At 42.9% G+C, this 24,555-nt stretch overlaps 1 protein-coding gene across 1 annotated transcript in view; it reads left to right on the top strand.

The window, feature by feature from the left end:
* CNTNAP2 (contactin associated protein 2) overlaps positions 1-24,555 on the top strand; it is a 908,805-nt gene that overhangs the window by 612,510 nt on the left and 271,740 nt on the right. Inside the window, exon 11 of the mRNA XM_061996383.1 lies at positions 3,518-3,624. Coding sequence (XP_061852367.1) covers positions 3,518-3,624 — 107 coding nt within the window. The remainder of the gene's footprint in view (positions 1-3,517; positions 3,625-24,555) is intronic.

The following is a 24,555-nucleotide window of genomic DNA, read 5'->3' as shown; positions in this document are numbered from 1 at the left end:
GTGAAGTTCTAGACCCCCCTTTCTGAAGGGAGCCACAGGGCAGGAAGGTACATCCAGCAGTACTTCCAGATACAACTGGGCCATTAGGAGCTTTGCTGCCAGTTTTCTGGCTCGTGGCAGCTTCTGACTTCAGAGGCTGGTTCAGGAAGGATGCCTGGGCTTGAAGATGATTTTTCTTTTTAGTGTAATGCAACCTTATTCCTAAAAGGAGACTAAAACCCAGGATTTCCTAGAAGCATTACCTTTTAGTGGAAATGATCTGCATCAGAGCATTTTGTGTCTATGCTCAATGATAAGCATAAAGTAGATAAGCCTTATGATTACATATGCTTAAAGAATGTGTACAGAAATACACGGGCAAGGTTGCTTCTCCTGTACCACTATTTGTTTCTTACTGTCATTTTATGACAATAAGAGTGTTTGAAAGATAATGAAGTTTACATTTAGAAATTATGTTTGTCTTGATGCAGCTACTACATTCAAAAGCAAGGGGAGGTTTTGTATTTTCTGCTTTCTGATTACCTCAAAATTCATTTAAACTCTGTTACAGCGGTTAGGGTTTGTCCAAAAAGTGGACAGATGAGCAGCAGACTGTGTTACAAGTCCACTAATAGATTCAGTAGAAAAGAAATCTTATAGTTCTAGCTGATAAAATAAACTGGCAGAAGTTTAAGGGTAGAATGAAGACGTAAGGAAATGGTCCTGTGGCATGATTTAAACTCCATTCAGCACTAGCATTAAGATATTTACTCCTTGTTTCTGACTGCCTCATATTTAGAGCAGGGAAAAGCAGATGAGTAAAAAAGACATTTTGCAGCTGCAGACCAGGCTAGTCCAAACCATCATACTAGAAGTATAAAATGATCATCAAGGAGTTTGCTGAGTATCTCTGGGCTTATGGCTTAATATGCTCCATTAAATGATACAGATAAATATCTGGTTTTAATATTTCCCTAGATTAAGTCATTTACCCCAGTTATATAGTCAATAATGCAGTATCTTTTCTAGTTATGGCACAGTAAAAGTGAGTTACACTGCACTAAAACATGAAACTAATTGTAAGCATTGCATGTGAGCCTTCACATTGACAGCTGGCGAGATTCACATCAACAAGTGTTTGTTTTGGGCGTTGGAATAATACTTTTAAAGTGTGTTCAAATGTAAATGATGAAGAAAAGACACGCAAAGTAGTTATTTTGAAAGGCAGGAAAATATACAAACCCCTGTTTGGATATAAGGCCTTGGTAGATGTTTGTGGCCTTGAATAAAAGGTACTTCTATGAGATTGTTTTTGAAATGCCACTGCTCTCTGCTTTCTCTTACTCTTGTGCCCACCAGCTATGGACCTGTATAAACTGTTCAACTTTGGAATATTGTGTCCAGTTCTGGGCCCCTCAGTTGCAGAAGGACAGGGAGCTGCTGGAGAGACTTCAGCGCAGGGCCACAGAGATGCTGGAGTGGAGCATCTGCCTTCTGATGAAAGGCTGAGGGAGCTGGGGCTCTGTAGCTTGGAGAAGAGGAGCCTGAGGGGTGACCTCATTCATGTTACAAATCCATAAATGGTGGGTGTCAGGAGGCTGGAGCCAGGCTGTGCTCAGTGATGGCCAATGATAGGAAAAGGGGCAACGGGGACAAGCTGGAACAGAAGAGGTTCCAAAGAAACACAAGGAAAACCTTCCCTGTTGAGGTGAGGGAGCACTGGCAGGGGCTGCCCAGATGGGCTGTGGAGTCTCCTTCTCTGGAGACATTCCAACCCAGCTGGATGAGTCCCTGTGTGCCCTGCTCTAGGTGGTGCTGCTCTGGAAGGGGGGTTGCACTGGATGAGCTTTCCAGGTCCCTTCCAGCCCTTGAGATTCTGTGATTCTGTGTATTTGCTTAAACTATATTGAAAACAGTTGATTGTGGTAGTTGCCTCAGGTAGATTCACTCCATTTTTCTATGAAAACAAATTTTTAAATGCTCTGTTTCTTGCTTTAAAAGAGCCTTTCTTTCATCACTGCTTTAAATCAAGCCTGTATTTTCTAATCTTTCTGAAAAAGAAAGAATGAGTAACCTTGAAATCAACAGGCTGACATAGGATGCAGGACTTCTATGTTGGCTATACTCTGAGGTACTTGTGCTGGCAGCTGTAAACCCAAGTTACAAATGGGAGTACAGCAGGTTCAAGTCTCTAGAGCATACTGTGATATAGGTTAATTCTTGGTCACTGGGGCATGTATGCCAATGCTGCTAATTGGACCTGGAGGAGGTAGAAGACTATAAGCTTCTAAGGGGTTCACTTCACTTGTGGACCTGCTTCTGCAGAGGGGTTGGACTAGATGGTCTCTAAAGGTCCCTTCCAACCCCTACCAGTACATGACTCAAGTACTTGCAGTTTCAACAAATGGGTGCATAGGACAGGAAAGCTGTCCTTGGGTGTTATTTAATAGAGTGCTGTTAACTGCCACAGGAATATGATGAACTCCACATGTAGCCTGGAGATCAGGAGACTCGATTTGTAATGCACTTAGGAAAATATTTGAATTTGTTTGTCTAAAGGGGATCTTCTAGTTTTCATTTTTAATGTCATAATGAAGAAGTGTAGTTCTTAAATTGGATTTGGCCATCTCAACATGAAAGAAAAGCTCCTTTAGTTCGTGATCAAAAAGGCAGAGCCAGTACTGAGCCTGACTGTAACAAATTTAATAAGGAAAAAAAAGGTTCTTTGAAATGATATTTCAAAGCCCTGTCAAGGAAAAGAAATGTAATCATTTCAAAGGTGAGAGCACATGGTAATCCCCATTTTTAACTATCTTTCGTAGAAAAGAAGCTGACCAAACTCAAACCTTCAAAATCACATTTAGATAACACATGAAACACTGAATGTATGTTCTGCTCTAACTTTGGTTTTTGCTGTTCCACTTTCTTTTTCACGCCCAGCACTCTGCAGCAGCAGCATAGCTGGAGAGGAGAAGCGGGTGGGTGGGAGCAAGGCGGGCGACGCTTGCCACAAACCCCTGTGAAGAAAAAACTTCAGCAGCTTTTATACTGAGGCCTGTCGTTTGTTTTAATAATGCAGCATGAGTGCTTTCCATCCTAGCCAGCAGGCAATCTGCCTCCCCTTTATCCCATCCCTAGCAGAAATGAATAGCAACCTGCTGGCTTGCTTTAAGTTTCAGTGAGTTGTGGGACCAGAGTCCTTGAAGCCTGACACTGCCCGGGCACCTGGAGGAGGTGTGCCTCCTGATGTTCGCTTTGCTTTGCCAGCTGAGTGCCAGCCACTGCCAGCTTGGAACCCGAATTTACAATGGGTGAACGTGTTCCACCCTTTTGTCTGTTTGTGAAAGGGCTGCAGCAGAGCCTCCATGAATCATCTGTTGTGCAGTTGCGTGTTCAGACATAAATTCTGCCTGAAATAACAAGGATTAATTACAGACAGGACAGGATACACTGCTTGGGCAGCTCACCGTTTAGCTGTGTGTAAATCTCCATGCTCATGTAGGTGTTTCTGTTCTGTTTTTGCATCTCTCCCTGACAGGTGTGTGCCCAATCACTGTGAGCACGGTGGCAAATGCACCCAGACGTGGGACAGCTTCAAGTGCACTTGTGATGAGACTGGATACAGCGGCGCCACGTGTCATAACTGTAAGCCATCCTGCACTTTCCACATTGCAATGGAGGAGGGAAAGCTTTGCTGTCTTTTGCTTGAGATAAAAAGACAAAATGTCCCTCTCTGGTTGTTGTAGGTCCTGTAACCTTATTTGAAAGTAGACATTGGCTTAGTCACCCTCTACCTCAGCTGTGTAGGGGTGTGTTCATACAGCACTGTGCCACACTGTGCGAGGGACCAAAGCAGTACAGCTGCCTGAGCTGGGTGTACTCAGCAAATCCTCAGCAACTGCACACTAGGCTTCCCAGTGGACACAGTGAATCTGCCCTAAGCTGTTGGGAAGAGCTGCTGAATGCTGCTAAGAGAGACACTGATTCCAGTTGCTAATCCCAAAGTGTGTTTATGTACTGATGATTGGCCATTCTAAAATCAAACTAGTTACTCCATTGTTATGAGTTTCTCAAGAGTATTTCCCATGAGCTCCAGCTGCCATAGAATCATCACTTTGGTTGGAAAAGCCCTTTAAGCTCCTGGAGTCCCAGACCTGCCCTCACCATACCAAGCCCACCACTAAGCCATGGCCCTCAGCACCTCAGCTCCACGGCTTTGGGATCCCTCTGAGGATGGGGACCATGTGCTATTAAAGGGCAGAAAGAAGAGAAAAAGGTGCAGTTGAACTTTGTAGTTTAAGTTCAGAACAATGTATGCTGGGTCAGTGCCATGTCTCTTCTGTTCCTCCTCTCACACGCTGGAAGTGGGATTTTCATCAAAGTGTATACTGAAATACATAAAAGATGCAGAAAATGGATCCAGTTCTTACTTTTCTCCTATTTTTTAGCAAACAACCGCTTAATAAAAGGGAGTAGAAATGCTTGTGGAGAGGTGAAGAGTTAAAACTGAAGCCAAGATGTACAGAGCTATAAATTTATATTACTTTACCTTGACTACAGCTGAGGAAAACTTGTACGAAGGTCATGGCAGAGTTCTTTCATTTTTAACCACAGAAGCCCAAAGCAATGAGAACATTTTAACCATTCACAGTTGTCTGGCTTTCAACAAAAAACTATTCTGTTTTTAAACATTGTATTAATGTAAGGGGGAATGTTTATTGTGTAACTATTGATGCACACACACATATATGTATATATAATGGCAAAGTTCTGCATGCTCTGGCTACTGAACTGGTAAAACTGAAAGAGCTAAATGGCAAATGAACTTTTATTAAAGAGAGGTATTTAAAGTACCAGTGCTCAGAGGAGAAGTTTCACGAGTGGCCGTTTATCCAACGGGAGTGAATGTGCATAGTGATGACATGGTTGCATCTTTGGAAAGAAAATAGGGAATGCACAGTGCTTTAGCATTCAGTCAGCCCAGGGCCTGGCCCCAGATCTCCAGCTGGGGATACCTGGAGGCTGCACAGGCAGGTAGGGTGTTATTTGGGCTCCTGCCGTTGCCTGTCTGTGCCCCTGGGTGGGTGTGCAGGCAGGTCAGCAACGTTCAGCTTTCTTCCCGAGTCCCAAAGAGAAGTAGCAAGGACAAACGGATGACATCGCTTTTCTGAAATCACTTCATTACAAAGGAAAGAAATAATAACCCAAGGAGCTGTGAACATTTCCCTTGATAAGATTTTTCACCTGTCTTTTATGGGTGAAACAGTGCAATAACTGCAAGCAAAAGACGCTGACGGACTGCGGTATCGAAAGGGAGATTCAGAGTACACTGTCCTGCTTGAGCTGTGGAATGGACAAAGTGTGTGGGGTTACAGCTCTCTGGGTCATTTGGAGACACATTGTTCAAGAACCTTTAATTTTTAAATGCAGGCAGAGTTTCTGACTTAGATGACGAAGCTTTTGTTTTGTTTCATTTTGTGTGTTTAAAGAACATAGTTTAGTTTTTACCATGTGTGTTGCTACACTCAAAGAAGTCTTTCCTGCAAAACAGAGGTGAACAGAGAGCCATTCGCTTGCTAGAGATCCTGCAGCGTATGTGAAGTCTTATTCCCTCCTAGAATATTGAATCTAATGCCACAAAAATGAGTGAACCACACATATTAGAGACTAAGGCAACCTTAATTCTGCCTTTATTGAGCAGGCAAAAGCTGTCAGTTTTTACAAGAGCATGTTCCAATATTAAGATAGAGCTGCAAATAACGAGTGGATTTGTTGGAGCTTTCCAAAGATTGCAGCTACACTGTCCTGAGATCTGGGGCCTCAGCTCTGCTGAGATGGTGCTGACCCATCCGTCCTTTCCTGGGACTCAGACTGGCTTGGTATGGTGCGATATTTGCAACAACAGCAGGACGAGAGAGATGCTGGGGGAGAGGCTGGAATGGGAACTGGTGTGTGGCAGAAAAATAGCTGAAAGTAATTGCAGACAGCGTTGTGGGTTGTGTGAAAGGCTGTAAAATGCAGCAGCTGATGTGATTCTGTGGAGCAGGAAAGTGTTTCAGTGCAGATTATTTTACAAAGCAAACGGTATTATACTGCACAGCAAAAGACATGTTTCTTTCCTCCGTGTGTGTTGGTGCAGTGGCTGTTAAGAGGGCATCTCTCAAAGAGGTTGGAGTCAAGACTATGTTAGTAGGGACTGTAATTCCTTAGCTGATGATTTTAATGAGGTTTTGATGTGAAGCACGGCGAGGCTTTGCTTTTGGGCGAGTTTCAGGTCACAATTTGGTGAAATAGGTATTTTGGTGCTGAGATGTAGTAGAAACTTTAAACTGAAAAGAAACAGCTGCAAAGGGAAACATTCCAAATAAATCAGTCAGAAATAACAGCTTCATTTCTTACTGTCTCTCCAGTTGTGTGAATCAGTGACCTTTGGCATTTTAAGGTGATAAAATAATAACTTGCTCTTCAGAACAGGACACTGATACAGGAGAGCTCTTCATCTTTCAAAGGCACACCAAAATCTCCAAGCTTTGTGTCCACTGTCCTATTTGCCAAGGCTGCCATTATTATTATTCCCTTATTTATTCATTACAATATACAGTATGCACAGTACATATTATAGTCTAGAATATTTTGCATTACATATTATCTATTTGTATATTTATTGTTTGTTGTTTCCCATTTTTATTTATTTGCCTTCTTAAGCTGGCACCCACAGAAAAAGATGTCTCTTTTAATTTGTTTTATCCACCTGCCCTGGTCCCTGAGACTCAATGGTGAATTAACCACAAGTCCTGCCAAGCTGTGTCCCTCATTGCATGGTAGACACCCCAGGAATCTGCCGGGTTTCTCTTGGCGAGCCGCTACTTGCCCATGGAAAGGTTCTGTCTGGTAAATGCCAAGACCAGAACATCGACTTTATCATTAGACAAGATTTACAGATAAGCAAACACATTTACTTCAGAATCATCATTTTTCAGGTTGACAGCAAATTTAACACGAGCCAGCAATGTGCCCTCGTGGCCAAGGGGCTGATGGCAGCCTGGGGGCATCAAGAAGAGTGTGGGCAGCAGGGCAAGGGAGGTTCTGCTCCCTCTCTACTCTGCCCTGGTGAGGCCTCATCTGGAGTCCTGTGTCCAGTTCTGGGCTCCTCAGCTCAAGAGGGACAGGGAAGTGCTGGAGAGAGTCCAGTGCAGGGCCACCAAGATGATCAGGGGACTGGAGCATCTTCCTTGTGAGGAAAGGCTGCGGGACCTGGGTCTGTTCAGTCTGGAGAAGAGGAGACCGAGGAGGGATCTCATTAACAGTGACAAATATCTCACTGGTGGGTGTCAGGAGGTTGGGACATCCCTTTTTTTCTGATGTATCCAGTGGCAGGACAAGAGGTAATGGAAAGGAGCTGGAACACAAAAAGTTCCATTTAAACATAAAGAAAACCTCTTTCCCTGCTGAGGTGAGGGAGCCTGGCACAGGCTGCCCAGGGAGGGCGTGGAGGCTCCTTCTCTAGAGGTCTTCAAAACCCTCCTGGACACGTTCCTGTGTGACCTGATCTAGGTGAACCTGCTTTGGCAGCAAATTGAACTAGATGATCTCTAAAGGTCCCTTCCAACCCCTACCATTCTGTGATCCCATGAAACAGTTACAGGGTTATTTTATAGTTAATTATTAGGACTATAATTAACACTAATTATCATTCTTCTTACTAGCTTTAGTGTATTGGCTATATTTTAATCCCTGTCTGATCATCTTTACAGCCTACCAAAGGCTGACCTACCCTGCAGTTTGAGAGTGATGTTTTTCCAGAGTCTATTGATAAACAGTTCCTGGAGCCTGGGAGAACGGGAGCTCGTTTTGCTTATTGCAGCTTCCTTCTCTCCTGATCTGCAAGTAACACCAGTCTGCTGCACTTTGTGCAAGTGATACATCTAGTTTTAGGCTCTAATGTGCTTCCTGCTGTTTACAGCTTCTTTAAAAACCAAGTGGTATAACTTTATGTATCATTTGTCAGGGTAAATAATGATCATTCAAGCTTCTTGTCTTAGGTTTCTTATACATAGCTGGAAGCATGTTCCCTCTAGTATCTGCATGTAAGAGAAGCACAATGAAAGGACTTGGTGAGTTTACTCTGGCTAAGGTGTATCCACCTACTCCAGTCTCCTCAACAGACCTAGCTAGATTTAGGAAAAAGCCAGGAGAACCAAACTTGCTCCTATTTGCCTTCTCTTAGTGATTTCCAATAGCAGAAACAAGGTCCAATTTGCACATCAAAGGTTAATCTTAATTTTATTGATTTTTACTCAGAGGCAAGTTCTGTTCTTCTTTAGTTTCACCTTCAGTGTCCTTACTTGTACAGGGGTGCAGCCCCCATTCCTTCAAGAGTGTTACACAAGGAAGGATTTGCTTGTAAATCTTCATTTATTCCATAGGAAGGACTAACTTCCAGCTCACAATCTGTTGCTTGTGTAAAAGCAGGAGGAGAAATAAAACCTTACATCCTCTTGTTGCTAGAGGAGACATTAATTGCCTTGGAATATCCTGAGAATGCAACCGTGTGGAGATAGATCATACCCAGTTTTCATGGGTTTAGGTTGAGAGTGTGCTGTGAGCTGTTTGAAAATGAGTGTTTGAGACAGTGTAGTGGTTCTTAGTTTCCATATAACAAACCTTGATCTCCTCATAGCTCGTTGTGAATAGGTATTACCCCATATTTTGGAACATGATTCAAAATACAGCAGTAGATCTTCTCTAGAAATGCTGAATGCATTTTCACTCTTAAGTCTAATGGGCACTGGTAGTTTTTTCCAGCAATGTTGGCCTTCTCCTAAAAATGAACTGTTGCTTTAGTAATGAGTTAAATAGTCTAGAAACACACTTTGAGGAAGAAACATTTGTCTTGTAGAAGCTTCTGATAGCTTGGATTCTTCATTACTGCCAAAATCTGTAATCAGGAACCCAAATTAAATCTGCATGGGCTGTGACCTTCATCAGTTATTTGCTAAGAAGTGATTCCCCTGTATTTCCACAAATGAGAAAACATCTGAAGCACTGAACTTTCTACATTTAGAGTCTAGATAGGAAAAGGTGGCATGGCAGTGCTATTTTCCTGTCAGCAGTTTGGGAAGTAGTTCCACAGCGAGAAAGCAAATGCATAACTTGGCAAAAATATGCTCTGAACTTTCCTATTGGAAAAGAAAGAAATTGTGCAGATGTATAATGGTCCCAAATGAGCAAACTGTGGTTTTCCACTTCACTGGAGACGAGGGGAGTTGTGAGAACAGGGTAATTCTTTGTGCTCTCAAACAGATCTGTTAGAAAAGGCAAAGGCCTTGCAGCATAATACAAGCATATTAATGCATTCTTTGGCCGTGTCTCAGGCTGTGTGTATGGAAGCTTCTTCCTTTCTTACAGTTGAATAGAGGGAAGGGGAAAGTGCAAGTAAAGAACAGAAAAACACTTTGGAAAAAACAAGCGTCTGCTGCAATTAAAAATAAGCAATGTTGCAGTCTATTTGCTCAGCCTAATCTCAGTGAAACCAGACAGACTGTCCACTAAGAGTCGGGTTTTTGGGTTCTCATGAATCAGGTTGTGTAACTATGGACACATAAAAGCACTAATGGTTCTCCAGAGAACGTGCAGGCAGCCAGAGTGCCTCCAGGCAGCAGCAGCATCGTTGTCTTCCCTCGGTAACCTCGCCTTGGAGTGTCATTGCTGACCAAAAAAAACAGGGAAAAAACCCTCTAAAGTTTCTTCCATCTGACAAGATGAAAGTGGGCTGTGTCACACTGGGTGCTGCTGGAAGGCAGTGCAAGGACAACGCATCAGGCACAGCCAGCACGGGCTCTCAGAGGGAAAGCCCTGTTTAAGTGAGCAGATATCCATTTACCATAAGGTCACCCCCATAATGGGTGAAGGGAAGGAGGTGGATGTGGTTTCTCTGTCTTTCAGTAAGGCTTTGGGTACTGTCCCTCACAGATGGATGAAGAACTGGCTGTACTGGGCCCCACCACTTAAAAAGGATGTGAAAGTACACAAATGCCTCCTGGGAAGAGCAACAGAGCTAGGAAGGGGCTGGCAGGCCTGATCTGTGAGGAGCAGTGACCTCCCTGCTCCCTACAGCTTCCCGAGGAGGGGACATGGTGCTGAGACAATTCCCACAATACCTGTTCTAAAAAAAACGGTGTCAGGGAGTAATTCCCCCTCCCCCATGACTTCCAGTGCAGCAGCATTGCCCTTGCTACACCTTGCAAAACCTCTGGTTAAGGAAACTTTGAAGTATTCAAGTGTATTTCCTCAGTACATCACACTGATGATTAGCTCTCAGGTCACTGTGGCAAGGCATAACAACTTGATGGTGAATCGTATCAGCTGCAGATAGAGTTGTCTCATCTGTGCTCAGGTGGAGACTTGGGTTTACATCGTTAGGATTTGATGTTGGTAGAAACTGGTTCTGTGCTTTAAGTGCAAGGTGCAGCCTTCAAAGTCAAAACCAGAATGGTTTCCAAGACCTGTACGTGAAATCTAACTCCATGTTGATATAGCTGTGCTGTAAGAAAGAAGAATCAAACAAGCATATATCCAAGAGGATAAAATCGGAGAGAACTGTTTTTCCTGGTGTATTTTGAAGATGTTCCTGTCCTGTTCCTCAAGAGCTCTCCTTAAATTTGAGAAGCAATTCAGTTTTTTGGGAAAAAAAGAGGAAAAAATTAAGTTCAAATTGTCAAAGAAATGCACAGAAGTGCCATTTAAACAGTCTGTTAAGAGGAGTGTAAGTTTCTGAGGAAGACAGGGAGGAGCATCCTAGGTTGCTGGGTATTACAAAGCAGAATGCTCTGTTTGCACTCAAGAGGCCCAGGGAATGTTTCCTAGCCTGTTGAAGAAACCACGAGTAAAAGAAAGGTGTTTGTGCCTGTTGAGCTTTTCTCATGTTACTTTTTACTCAGACTCTCAAAGAAACCTCCAGCAATTTGCTTTTTTTCACATCCTTGGCTCCTAAGGAACTTTGCATTGGGAGCATGTTACCTGTCTGTCTTCTATCTGAACAAGTAACTTGGATAAGTTATGAAAGACTCTGTAACCTACCCCAAAACCTGACGTGCAGCTCTACTCTTGTTTGTTGTGAGCTCTCATTAACTTCTGTGGCAGTTTTATTACAGCCAAGCTGATAACATTTAGTCCTGTCAGCACTGAGCCTTGTTAGCTTTATAAGGCAAAGCAGGTCTTCGTTAAAAACACCAATTAAAATCTTTTTTAAATCAGTAAATTAAAGTCTCTCTCTCTTCCCTCTTCTTTCTTTAGTCTCTGATCTTGTTGCTTGGATGTTGTCAAGATAATGAGTGAAACGTATAAATTTTGCATTTGGTGTGCAAACTCTGTAGGGAAAAGACTCTGTCAAGTGACACAGAAGGTCACAGACAGGATACCTTAGAAAATTCTAAGTATATACATCTATGTCTCTGATTTGTGCATCTCTGTTGCTGACTGTTACTGTTCATCCTACTGATGGCTGTCAGCCTTTGCACACTCAGCAATGTGCTCTCGTGGCCACAGCCCTGCTAACCCACCCCAGGATGCCATTGGCCTTCTTGGCCACGAGGGCACGTTGCTGAGTGTGGGGAATATTGTGTCCAGTTCTGGGCCCCTCAGTTGCAGAAGGACAGGGAGCTGCTGGAGAGACTTCAGCGCAGGGCCACAGAGATGCTGGAGTGGAGCATCTCCCTTCTGATGAAAGGCTGAGGGAGCTGGGGCTCTGCAGCTTGGAGAAGAGGAGACTGAGGGGTGAGCTCATTCATGTTACAAATCCATAAAGGATGGGTGTCAGGAGGCTGGAGCCAGGCTGTGCTCAGTGGTGGCCAATGACAGGACAAGGGGCAATGGGGACAAGCTGGAACAGAAGAGGTTCCAAAGAAATACAAGGGAAAACCTTCTTCCCTGTTGAGGTGAGGGAGCACTGGCAGGGGCTGCCCAGATGGGCTGTGGAGGCTCCTTCTCTGGAGACATTCCAACCCCAGCAGGATGGGTTCCTGTGTGCCCTGCTCTAGGTGGTGCTACTCTGGCAGGGGCTTGCACTGGATGAGCTTCCCAGGTCCCTTCCAGCCCCTGAGATTCTGTGATTTTCTGAAAGGGTTCCTTAGAAGTGAGTCAGTGTAAGTTTGGTTTTCCCAGTGAAATGGGATCACCTTTTTTACTGGATTTCTGCTCTTAAATTCAAGTTTGCATTTCCAATGTAAAATATGCAGTAAAATGTTGAAGGGAGATTAATGATTTCTGTCACACCAGGCTATCAAACAAATTATGGGGACTTTTAATGGGATTAAATAATGGCACCAATTCCATATAGCTAAAGGGGGAAATGCCCATTCTGATGGGGTTGTTCCCCCAGTGCTGATGACAAAGGGACACTTCTCATTTTTCAGATTTAGTGCTCAGTTTTTAAGAAATGAGTGAAAGACACGAGATACTATTTTTTTTCAAGTGGGTAATAAATCTGCTATACTTCAAGCTTTGTTCATTTAAGCTAAGTTGATGGGCACATTGTATCTGAGCGGGTTTCTTGGTGTGTTCCCAGCTTATTGAACCCCAAAGTCCAACACAAATTCTTTAAGTATTGTGTTGTCCTTGGATGTTTGAGGATCCTTTCTACGTCATCTTTCTGAGTTTAAGCATGTTTCTTACATGAGTTCTTTGTTGTGAAGATAAGGAGGGACCATAAATACTTTTGGGTTCAGAAGCTGCATTCTTGTGACAGAATATTCTGCTCAAAAGCCAGGACAAAGGCTGCTTTTTTGATGCATTTCACAGCCTAGTCAGAAATGTCCTATATTTTGAGAAGACTTGGCACAAAAAAAGTCTCCCTTCAGTCGTCCTGTGGGAATTTGTCTGGAGGGCTGTGACAAACTATCACCTTGACATTTCTGAACCCTTGCCAGTGAAATGTGATGAATTTACTCTGCAGCATTTTGCAGGAGCAGCTCTTAGATTCCAGAACTGGGCCTTCTGCAGAAAGCTGCCACAGAAGGGGACCTGTGCTTACACAAGCAGCCGAATTCGGCTGAACACGGCTTCGGCAGCCCATATGGCTGAAGGCCTTACACAAGACTGACAGATCTTGCACTCATTTCCCAGTAACAAATTGAAAATTACTGAGAGTAAACTGAGCAGCATGTGAACATACTGGGCTGAGGCTCTGCAGTGGAAAGCTGGCACCTTAAGAGATGCAGGAGGACTTTGCAGTGCTCATTAGCCTTGTTCATGGAAGACAGGTTGTTTGAATTACATGGAAGGAGGAATGCAGAATAATACTGGAAACCAAGCTGCTGAGTTTTGTCAACATGACCTTTCAGCAGGGCAACCTTGGAGTTGCTGCTCTTTCCCCTCAGCCTCACGTGTTTGGGATGATTGGCCTCATTTGGGTTGAGGGGCTGCAGCTGGTGGGGATGAGGAGCTCTGGGGAGAGGCAAGCTGCCTGCTTATTCTGAGGAGAGGCAAGCTGCCTGCTTATTCTGAGGAGCTCTGTGGAGAGGCAAGCTGAGAAGTTACTTTGAGGAAGGTGAGTTTGGAGCAAGAATAAGTGATTTTCTTAGAGCTGCTGAGTTTGGGGAGGCTGAAGCCAGCAAAACGATGAACCTGACACTGAGGGTAGGGGGGGAGTGATGAGTAAGGGGTGGTGAGCTCTTTCAGCCCTGTTACACAAGAGCGTTTTGTACTAGGTAGTGTAAGAAAAGGGAATACATTTCCTCACCCTTCCACCTCATTCTCTTGTGGGCTGGTGCTTGTGTGTCCCTAATAAAAGATGTGGGCTTTTGAGTTTTGCCTTGAGGTTTTAAAACTCAATATTTGCAACCTGAGTTAAATCAAGTAGATTCCAGGAGGTGAATAATACTGTGTTGAGCCTGGACGTGTGCCTGAGCAACACTGATCTTGGAGCCATAAGGGGAAAAAGTGAGCTAGAATTCCTGAAATCTTTTTTCCTAATAATGCTTCTCAAAGGAGTTGTTACCATAAATTCGTAGTGTTTGTGGATTCATCTGTTATTTATCACATGTTTTCAAAAGGCCTAACAGAATGCAGTTCTGAGGTTGCAGACTATTAGCAAATTACCTCTGGTTTTTAATTAGAAGGTAATTTTAGCTGTTTGGTTTAGTCTGAGACCTTCACGTAGCTTTTTGTATGCATCATGTAAGCCTCAAATTGCTGCTGTTTTGAGCTCTTTATGCAAAACTGGGAAAGAAAAAGCTTTATCCTCTCGTACTTGTTGTTTTTTGTTTGGGGATGTTGTGATTTTTTGGCTTTGCAGTCTAGTTTGAGTGTCACAAGCTGCAGTTACTTCTGCTGCTGCTCATCTGCTGAGCTCAGAACTGTTCTGCATCAGGTGTTTCTGCTTAACATGTAATAAATTGGAAGCAACTTGCGTTTTTATTGTCAGTAAATGGGTGGAATCTCTTTTCAGGACAGAAAGGGCTGCAGCTTCCAAATGAGCAATAGCATCTGTACTCATTGGTGAAGGTTAAGGGGAGAAAATGAGCATTAGAATGCAAAGCAGAATGTGAGTAGTCAACCAGCAGTAATTACGTGGAAATTAAAAAATTAGCTGGAAATTACTCTGTCAGATGAGGAGGGGAGAGGGAGTGAGAGTGTGTAGGAGCTGAAGTGGGGCTCCAGGTTTGAGCTGCTGTGGAGTGGACTGTGTACGTGTAGCCCTAAGCTAGAATCAGAGATGTGAGCTTTTAAGCCTAATTTCTGCTCAATGGGTGAAACACATTTAGGGTCCACTGCTGTAAGAGTATGAAGTTGGGCTGTAACTCAAAGTATATTCAGTCCCTTGATTGAGTCACCTAGTTAACACATTTAAAACTTACCAAACATGCCTGAGTTTGGGGAAGCCTGGGTGTTAGGTAAGTTTTGTGCAGGCAGCTGTAACCTGTGCTCTATTGTCATTCAGAATGCAGGACCAAAAACTGTTTCCAGGGGGCAGTTTAAAGAGAACATGTAATTAAGAATAGATGACTTTAAAACAGCTCATGTATGCTGTGCAATCAAAGTCAGAATTAATCATAGCCTGGAAAGGGCTCTGTATGGAAAGGCTTCAAAATTAATTAGCTTTTTCTTAAACTTTTCCATTAAGCCAATGTAGCATATTGCTTACTTCCCTGGTAAAATGCTTTAATTGCTACAAGGCATTAAGGTGCTGATACTAAAATCCTGTTGACAGCCATTAGAAAGGGGAGAAACCCACGTTTTGAAATGTGTCTGTTATTCTGGCTTTCTCAGACATGAGAGAACAAAACTGATGCAAAGATCAGCTGGAAAGACACTCAGGCTTCTCTAGGGTGGAAGTTTTTGGCACCTCTACATACCTCTCTTAGGGATCAGTTGTCCATATTGACCCTTTTCACTCAAGGGCAAGTGCTGTGATGATTTTTTTCCTATGTGTAGTTGTAGTGTGGGGGCTTTTTGAGCTCTGCTTCCCAGCATGCTGTGATTTCAATGGGAGACAAAGGAGAGCAAGTTGTAGGAGCCAAATTTGTTAGCAGAAGTTTGGTACCAGGCATACTTTATAATTGTTGCTCTAACATTTCACCTCAGATTAGATGGCTAATAGTTCTCTTGGCTAGACAAACCTTGTAGCAGGAGTGATGGCAGGTTACTGGGACTCCTGAACTACTTTACTGAAGCTTGAGGAATTGTCTAGTTATGTTTAGTTTTAGCTAACTTGACAAACACAGGGAAGATGATACTGGTTCTTAAATACCCTTTGTGCTGTTATTAGAAGGAGTACTCAAATGTCTAATGTAGTTTGTGACTCATTTTCTTAGTAGAGGTCTTAGCTGTCCTGTTAATGTGTACTTGGGTACTTAGCTGAACATCTTGTACTCTTCATTTTAGTTTACTGGAACAGTCTTTTTTTATCTGTGTGAAGGCAGAGGCTGGATTTGATGAACTTAAAGGTCTTTTCCAACCAAAATGATTCTAGGGTTGTATGAAACTTCAGTGCAGCTGGTTAGCACTTTCTCCTCCTCCCAATTGCCTCACACTCTCCCTTTTCCTGCCCCCAGTTCTGCCTCTAAACATCCCATAGCTTCTGTGTGATCCAGAGCTATGTCTCCCATGCATCCCATGCAGTGTCCCACCCCTAGGTAGCAACTCCCTTAGTCTGAAAGGTTTTGGAGAGAGTTGTTCCCAGTGACTGATGGTGATGGGCTCCATGATACTTGAGTTGAGGCTGTGCTGGGACAGCCCCAGTCGAGTTGGTTGCTGCTTGAGGGAGTCCTTGATTCAGGTCCCTCTTCAGGCTTGTGTAGATTGGCCTTTAGTGAGCTGTTGACTCCTGGGATGAAGCCTGGAGCAGCCTAGCAGGGTATTTTTTGGGCTTCTCCCCTGCTATTGCACCTCTGAGCTCCTCTATGGATGTGCAGAGGGGCTTTTGCCACAAAACCTGATACTTCCCCCATATTCTGATCTCCTCAGTACATAACTGAAATGAGTGCTCTACAGGACTGCTGTTGAAACAGATAACGAGGAAAGAGTGAGTGCCAGGCAGGGCAACCTCCAAGGCACCCATGTAACATGGTACTCATTTCACAGTTCATCCCATGTATGAAAAAGATGTGGAAATGATTCCCAGTAAGTCGCCAGGACACAGTCATTCCCAGTGGAAAGTACTGGAGGGAAAACATGACAGAAAGGACATGGAGCAGATGTTTGGGCTGATATTTGTATGGCAGTTACAATGTGGGCTTCTGTTGGCATGGTGAGTTGCTTAGTGCTTAATGGGAATGCCAAAGGTGATGCATTGGGTCTAAACTGGTGTCATGTTGACAGAGGACGTTTTGAGTGAGGTAATGTAAATGCTGACACGTGCTTCTGTTTTCATAACGTTTCAGTTCTTTGCTGTTGATGGAAGTAAGTACTCGGCTCCTCTGGAAGCCCTACTGTTTGGTTGGGGGGCTGCAAGTGTCCTTGGACAGCAGTTGTTGTGTCAATAAGCTACTGTTTAGGGTGGTTTGCTTTTTTTCAAATGGAAGCTTTTAATGTAAGGCTTTAAGAAACCTTGCTTTGTTTGACCAGTTTTATTTTGATAGTAACCTGAGATTTTATTCAAGTAAAACTTGTATTAAGCACAGCCAAGCAAGGTACCAGATTTTCCTTCCCAGGGTTGCTGATGACAATAGGTTCAGATATGGAAATGTTTGGGGAACCCAGGGAGGAAAGGGGCAGGAACAACAGTTGTAACAGCTGTTGATGCCTGTGAAAATGAAACAGCTACAGTCCAACAAATGAGCATGGGAGGAATGTGTTTTGGGGTGAGTAGTATTCATGAATACACAAAACCTGACACTAGAGTCTTCTAAAGCTGTGTAAGGGCAAGATGTCTGCATGCAGATGAACATCAGTGAGGAGGGACAGGTCTTAGGTCAGATGCTGTGATATCCAAGGCAGGAAAGGACCTGCTTGAACTTGGTGGGGAAGGAGATCTTTGGGTTTAGTGTGTGGGTTTGATATTTGTAGTCTCTTATAGATGTCCTGTCTGGAATCTTACTGCAAAACATTTCTGTGACTAAATGTAGAATCACAGAATTGCTGAGGCAGCAAAAGACCTTTAAAGCTTCTTGAGTTCAACCATTAGCCCAGCACTGCCACAGTGCCCCCAACCCCTGTCCCTCAGCCCCACAGCTACACGGCTTTGGGACCCCTCCAGGGATGAACACTCTCTCAGGGAAGCAATTTTTCCCCAAGCCTAGTCTAAACCTTCCCTGGTCCAACCTCCCTGGAGTTATCTCCCCTACTTTGGGCTCTGTGGAACTTGCTGAGGTTTTCATTTGTGTTTCTCAGTGCACCTTAGAGTGCAACCACGTACTTGTGTTACACAGCTGGGAAAGCAAATATCCAGCCTTCTGTGTTCTCTCCTCTTCACTTCCATTGCCCTGGCAAGTAAGGAGGAGTAGAAACCACACTTTTTCTTTGAGATATGGGTTTTCCAGACTTAGTTTTTACACCAACCTTGAAGCCTTGTGCATGGCAGAGAGGAATAGGAGGGAAGAAGGGGACAAGATGATATTGGCAGTGTTCCTGTTGTCTCCCGACTGGAGAAGACTCAACTGAGCTCCAGGCCAGCAGCAGCACGGTGAATATTGAGGTTTCTTTGACAAGCTTCCCCCTCGGATGCAGAGCCCAGTAATGCAGTACAAGCACACAAATCTGCCAAGCCATCTCGATTCAAAACAAGCGTGGGCTTTCATGGAGATATCTGGCATGACTTGCATTTCTCCCTCTCAGATGTTTTCACCCTGAACTGTTTTTATTCCAGCCACCAAGAACTGTGCTACAATGCAGAGCTGGGTTTGGGCTTCTTTAATTGAAGAAGAAAGTGTTTGTGTACCCTTGAATGATTTAATTCTCAAAAGCACCTTGTTAAATTTTGTCTAATTATACTTTTTTTCTTGTAATGTCTGTAGGCTGACACTGTTACAAGGATGCTAATTGCATAATCTATGGCTTCTAATCTAAAATCACTGCTAAATTTGTTGAAAAAAATCCATCTTTGATCAGCTTTTTAGATTTAAATTCATTTCTCTCAGCCTCTCCCCACACCCCAGAGCAAAGAAAGAAACAGAGAAACACGAAGCACCTTTTGTTTTGCCATAAAGGAGGTGGGTTTTTTCCCTATTCATAGCAAATTCCTGGCTTGTGCTGCTGTGTGGTGACTCAAATTACAGTTTGCACCCACTGGCACCAATTTTTCTTTATTATCCCAGGGGCAAATAGACTCACACTCTCTTTCTTATTCTGATGGCAACCCCTTTACTTTCTTGCCTTTATTACCACAATGGTAATTGTCTTGTTTATCACTGACACAAATGAGTGTAGAGTTAACTTGACACAACTTTGGCAAATTTCCACCTATCTTATTATTTTAATTGTGGTTTTTTTCCCCCTGCTCTTTAATTTCCTTTCTGTTTCTACAGGGCATGTTTGAATATTGCACCAATAATGAGAATCCTTTCCAAGTCCATTAGCTCACAGTAGGAGGCAGAGGGAGAACATGAGGCACATATAGCATCTGGGAAGGTGGCAATCCATAACTTCAGGGCTTTAAGAAGGCTGGAGCTGAGATCAGTGGCAGCAGGCAGAAGGCTTGTGCTCAGTCATAAGGGAGCTTTGCTGTTGGAAAGTTTTAGTGGCATGGCAATCGATGCAGACAGAATGGTACACTAGTCCAGCCACAAAGCACTGAAATCCCTGCTGTCCATTTACCTTCCCAGTTACCTGGAAATGCAGTAGTGTGTTTCATATAATGCCTCATATTTCTCTAGAATGTATTTTTGTGTATCTGTACATTTATTATGTATATGCATAAAATTAAAGAATGGTGTTTGTTTGGAGGCTGTTTTAAAGATTTTGAGGTGCAGAGCAACTGAGCACTGGGAAGGAGCAAGCTCTGGAGGGTTAACCAAGTGTTAACCCCAGCAGAGGCTGTGGGAACCTGCTGGTTTGATTTGGTGTTTGGGTTGTTTTTTTCAGTTCTGTAGAGGGGAGGTGTTTTTGCTGGCTCATTTACCTTGTAGTTCATTGCATGTGCTTCTTTGGATGAGTAAAACACTATTTGGGGATGAATTAACTTAATCCTGCTGTGCTAAGCACTGACCACTTCAGTATCCTGAGCTTCATGAATTGGAGAGTCGACAGCAGAGCAAGAGGAGTGACTTAGCACTTACAAAACACAACCTGTGCCCAAGATGGACAAACTTGGCCTTTTTAATGTAGAGAAGAGGTTCAGGTTGCAAATAGATAAGAGGTGGCTGCAAGGAGGGATGCAACAAGCTATTTCAGGTTCGTGATGAGTGGAAAGAGAAAAGGTGAGTTCAGATGGCAGCAAGGCAGCTTCATGGTGTAGAGAGAGTGGGAGAAGTGCTGCTGCTGAAGGGCTAGTGGAGCTCTGGGCTGCCTCGGTGTGTTGAGCAATTCACATCATGATTTTGAACAAGATTATGTCAGGAATGATACATGGATGTAATTGAGCTTTTTGGGGAGGTGGATTAAATTATCTTGGAGGTTCATCCCAACCACAGGATTCTGCTTTTACATTAGTTATGATCAAGAAAATGATTCTTCTTTTGTTCAGGGAAGAATGTTATTTTTAGCAAGTATTTAAAAAATGGTTTTTAAATCAAGAAGGACTTTTGGCAGTGTCTTGCCTTTGGCTGGGATGGAATTAATTTTCTCCTTGGTAGCTGGTCCAGTGCTGTGTTTAGGATTCACTGTGAGAATAATGTTGATAATACTCCAATGTTTTGGTTGTTGCTGAGTAAGTTTCTCAGCTTTCTGTGCTCTACCAGTGAGCAGGTGCATAAAGCAACAGAAGGGTAAGAAGGCAACAGGTAAAACTCATTTCTCTCTTTAAAAGAAACCCCAGGTATGTCATGTCATTTTTTTGCCCCCTCCTTGTGTGTTTTTGCTTTCAGCCATTTATAAAGGCCTCAAGTTGAAACCAGTTTGAGTGACATAAACACAAGCACTTCACGTTGTCTTTAGCTCTCCGTATTGTGGGAAGTTGAAGGTGATGGAGAGGTGTCGCTACACTTGTGGATCTGATGCACTGCTGACTTATGTTGCCTTTTCTGTCATTTAGTTCTATCACTTCCCATGAATTCACACCCTTCCTCTCTGCCTGTGAAGCTGAGATTTACTCCTGCATTAGCAGCAGTTTAAAGGAGTTTATTCTTCAGAGCAGCCACATTCACCGACAGAAACAAAACATACTGCACCATATTGGTTGTGTCACACAGCACAGACTTGTCATGCTGCATCTTCTATTTATAATGAGCTCTGCACTTATAAAAGGAGGCCATTTGTCAGCCCTAAAATTAAAGTTGCCTTCTTAGATATTGATGTGGAAACTGTAGTTCAACAAGACACTACTGCAAGTATATGGGAACATCACACAGGGTGCCAGAGTTGCTAAATCCTTTTTGTCATTGAACTCTAGAAAGCAGAAGAGCTGACCAGCAGCTGTGGGCTAACTCTTGATCTTTATGCCAGTTCAAAGAAAACAGGAGTTGGGAACATCTGTTTCCCCAGTCAGGAAAGAGCTGTTGAAACCTAAGAGTAGCTGACTCCAGCTTTCACCTTCGGTCTGGAGCTTCAAGCTCCTGTTCTGCAAACTGACTTTCCAAACCATTTGCTTTTCCTTAAATGTTTAAAATAGATGTTCCTAAAAGACCTGGAAATGAGTATTGTCTTCCACCAGCACTTACCCTTGGGGGTTCAGGTTAGCAGCTCTGAAAGTGTAAAAGAAAGCCTTGGAGAAATGCAGCTCTGCAAATGATGTGATGGTCCATACGGCTACGAAGTTGTTAGGTTTTGTTTCACTCCAAGCTGTTCTCCCTTGCTCTGCTTCCCTAGTCACACCTTTCTAAAAAGAGAACCCTTTTCCCTCAAGCTGTGCTCAAGCACCCTGCTGTGAACATCACCTTAGTCACCGGGGAGCCTCAAAATGCATTCCTGGTTGCTGCTGTCAGCAATTAAAATGAGTGGATTTTCTGCCCAGCCAAAGAAGCTGAAAGAAGCTTGATGTTTCACACCACAAGTTCAAGAGAGATGATTTTTTTTTAATGTTCTTTTTTAAACTTCTTTTTGCTTCATGTTAGAACACAGCCAAAGCCTCTCCAGTTTTAGCATGAAATGGATTTGGTGGGCTGGGTTTCATCTTGTTCAGGTGATTAACCTTCAAGAAGACTATAGCATCGTTCGGTGCTCTTCTCTCTTGGCTTTTGGTTCTGTCTGTGCATACTTCTTACCTGACGCTGAGACTATGAATCACTGTTCTGACCAGATTTTCACCCCTGCTTATAGATAGTTTTTTCTACTGCTTGTAGATAGTTTTTGATGCAATATGAAAGCATGTCAGCTTGAGTGAGGAAGCCATTTGTAGGGTGATTTTCTCTCCACCTCTTCTCAGAGAGAATATAGACAACGTTTAAATTAAAAGACCAAACCAAAACAAGCAAACACTAACCTCAAACCCTAAAATAAAATCCAACAGGATGTCATTATGCCAGAAATAGCTTGTCTGGGTATCAGGGCACATGTGAGTTTTGCCTCTAGCTTGAAAGAGTCTGAGCTTTAATACTATTCTGAAGTCCCTGAAGAATGTGTGTGTGTGTATATACACACACACACACACACACACACACACACACACTGTGTGCACATTGTATTAAACACATACACATATACACACACACACACCCCTCAAGAAAGCAAATACACATTTTTGGCATTTTACTTCTACTGGCTTCACACCTTCCATTCGCTTTTTATTCCTCTTGTCTTCCAGAAGAAATCCACACTTAAAAGATCCTTCTCTCTGTCTCTCTCCCCATGCCCCATATGTAGAGCTTTGCAACCATTGCTCATTATCCACATCTGAGTACTGTAGTTTTCATATACACATCTTGCATTTTCTTGGCTCATCCTTTCCTGGCTCTGTTAAGTTTTTTGCTTCTCTACTGTAACCTTTATCCATTTTCTGATTTAAGCAGTTGTGGTTGTTTGATGGTCTCTTCTTTGTTCTATTCTGGTTTTCTTCTGAGTTTTAATGTGTTTGGGTGACTACTAAAAGAATGCTCCTTGGGTGTTTGTCCTTTCAGCTCTCTGAGGTTTTCTTTGGGTTTCTTAGTCTTTATTTTTACCTGTTCTTTGGTCTGACACACTACTGGTCTTGTGGTACAGCGTTTCAAATAGGCATTTAAAAGTCTTACTGAATTATGAGGTGATCCCTTGTTGTCTTTCCTACATCACCTTCCACTTCTTTCACATTTCAGTGTTGTCTTGCCTTCTGTTCACAGTTGCTTTCTGCCTGGTGCTTGCCCCTTTTGTTCTGCTCTTTGTGTTCATGGCTACTCTTTGCCATCTGAAGTCAATAGAAATGTCCATTTCTGTCCTTGACTGTCTTCAGAATATGACTATTTGCTGTTTCCTTTGGCATTTTTATGACTAGTTATTTTGTCAGTATAGCAGCTTCTTTTATCCCTTCCTTCTTTCCCTCCTATACTCCTGTTAAGTGATTTGGATGGTAGTCCTCTTTCCATTAGAACCTTTTCATTTTTGCTTATTCCCATTTTTAAGGCTATGTAAGGATAAAACCTACCAAAACCTCTCACACACTCATAAAAACCCTTTTCACCACTGGAATTTATTTAGTGTATCCCACTCTTTTGCCTTTAACTGAAGAATGATGTTAATGTCTATTGTTTGGGGTTTAACATAAGGTTGAAGCTTAACAAACACTTTGAGAACAGCAGCGTGTTCTGAGCTGTAATCCTAGGTAACTACCTACCACTTATTTTTGTCTTTTACATACCACTCTACAATATTTTTTCCTGTGTATTAGCAGTATCTCTGTACAAAGATTGGCTGACCTGCCTTCTGCAAAGGAGCAAGCTTGGAGAAAGGTGGCATATTGGCTTACATAAAGATCTGAATACTGCCAAGTTGAGGTTTTCTGGAAAGGTTTAGCTAGTGAAAACACCAAACTTCTCCTTCATAAACAGTATTTGGCATCCTCTTGGCTTGGCCAGGAATGCATCAGTTAAGACTCGTTGTGTCACAACAATAACATGTGAATGGAGTTGGTGTTTTGTGGTTAGATTTAGGTGACCTGTGGAGCTAAATAGTTCTGAAGGAAATTGGTTATGAAAGCTGCATGAAGTGCCTGAAAACAGGCACAGTCCCCTTGGTAATGAGAGAATCTGTTGACCTCTGTTTGGGGAGAAAAGGGAAATGGCTTGGAATGTCTCACTGCTTCGTGTATGATGGACTTTAAACCCTGTAACGAACATACTACTTCTTCATGGAAATTCTTTCTCTTGTAGCATTGACAAGGAGATTCTCTTTCTATGTTGACAGCATGTTTGCCTTCATGCCACATCAAAATAGGAGACTTTTATTCAGCTCTCCTTTTCTTCCTGCAAGTTGCTAGTTGGTTAGAGGCCTTGAAATACGTGTGTGATCAGTCCCTCGTCAGAGCCCAGCAAAACGGCTCGTCCTTCTGGGCGTTTGAAATAAAGCCAGTCTTAGCAAGGAGATGGCTTGCAAGAATTGCCAACTAATTAGATGAATTTTTAGAGTGGAAATGAAGTCTGGTTAAACAAACATTTCATTTCTTTTAGCAGCTGATTGATTGATTCCAAACAAAGAAGCTTGTACCATCTGGTCCTTGGAAAACAAAGCACTGTCACACATTCCTGTTTCCAAACATTGCCCATGAAAATATTTCTATAACCTGTTATAGCAATACACACCTATTTACAGAAATGATCACTTTTGCTTTTTACATACAAAAACCTAACTTTGCAGTGGTCCTGTATTTCAAAGAAAATAGAAGCTCTTCCAGTAACTCCTATATCTATAATACCTGGTGTCCTGCCTGAGCTACTCATCATAACCCAACTTGAGAAGCAGTCTTACGACTTGAAATAGAAAGCAGCATAGAGAGGTCAAGGGAAATCGGAACAAACCCTCCTGCTAAACAATTAAACATCTCTCAGTGAATACTGTGGCGTTTTAGACCTTACTGGA

Source organism: Colius striatus, chromosome 5 (assembly GCF_028858725.1).
Source record: "Colius striatus isolate bColStr4 chromosome 5, bColStr4.1.hap1, whole genome shotgun sequence".
Classification (NCBI taxonomy): Eukaryota; Metazoa; Chordata; class Aves; order Coliiformes; family Coliidae; genus Colius; species Colius striatus.
This window is presented reverse-complemented; position numbering and strand designations above follow the sequence as displayed.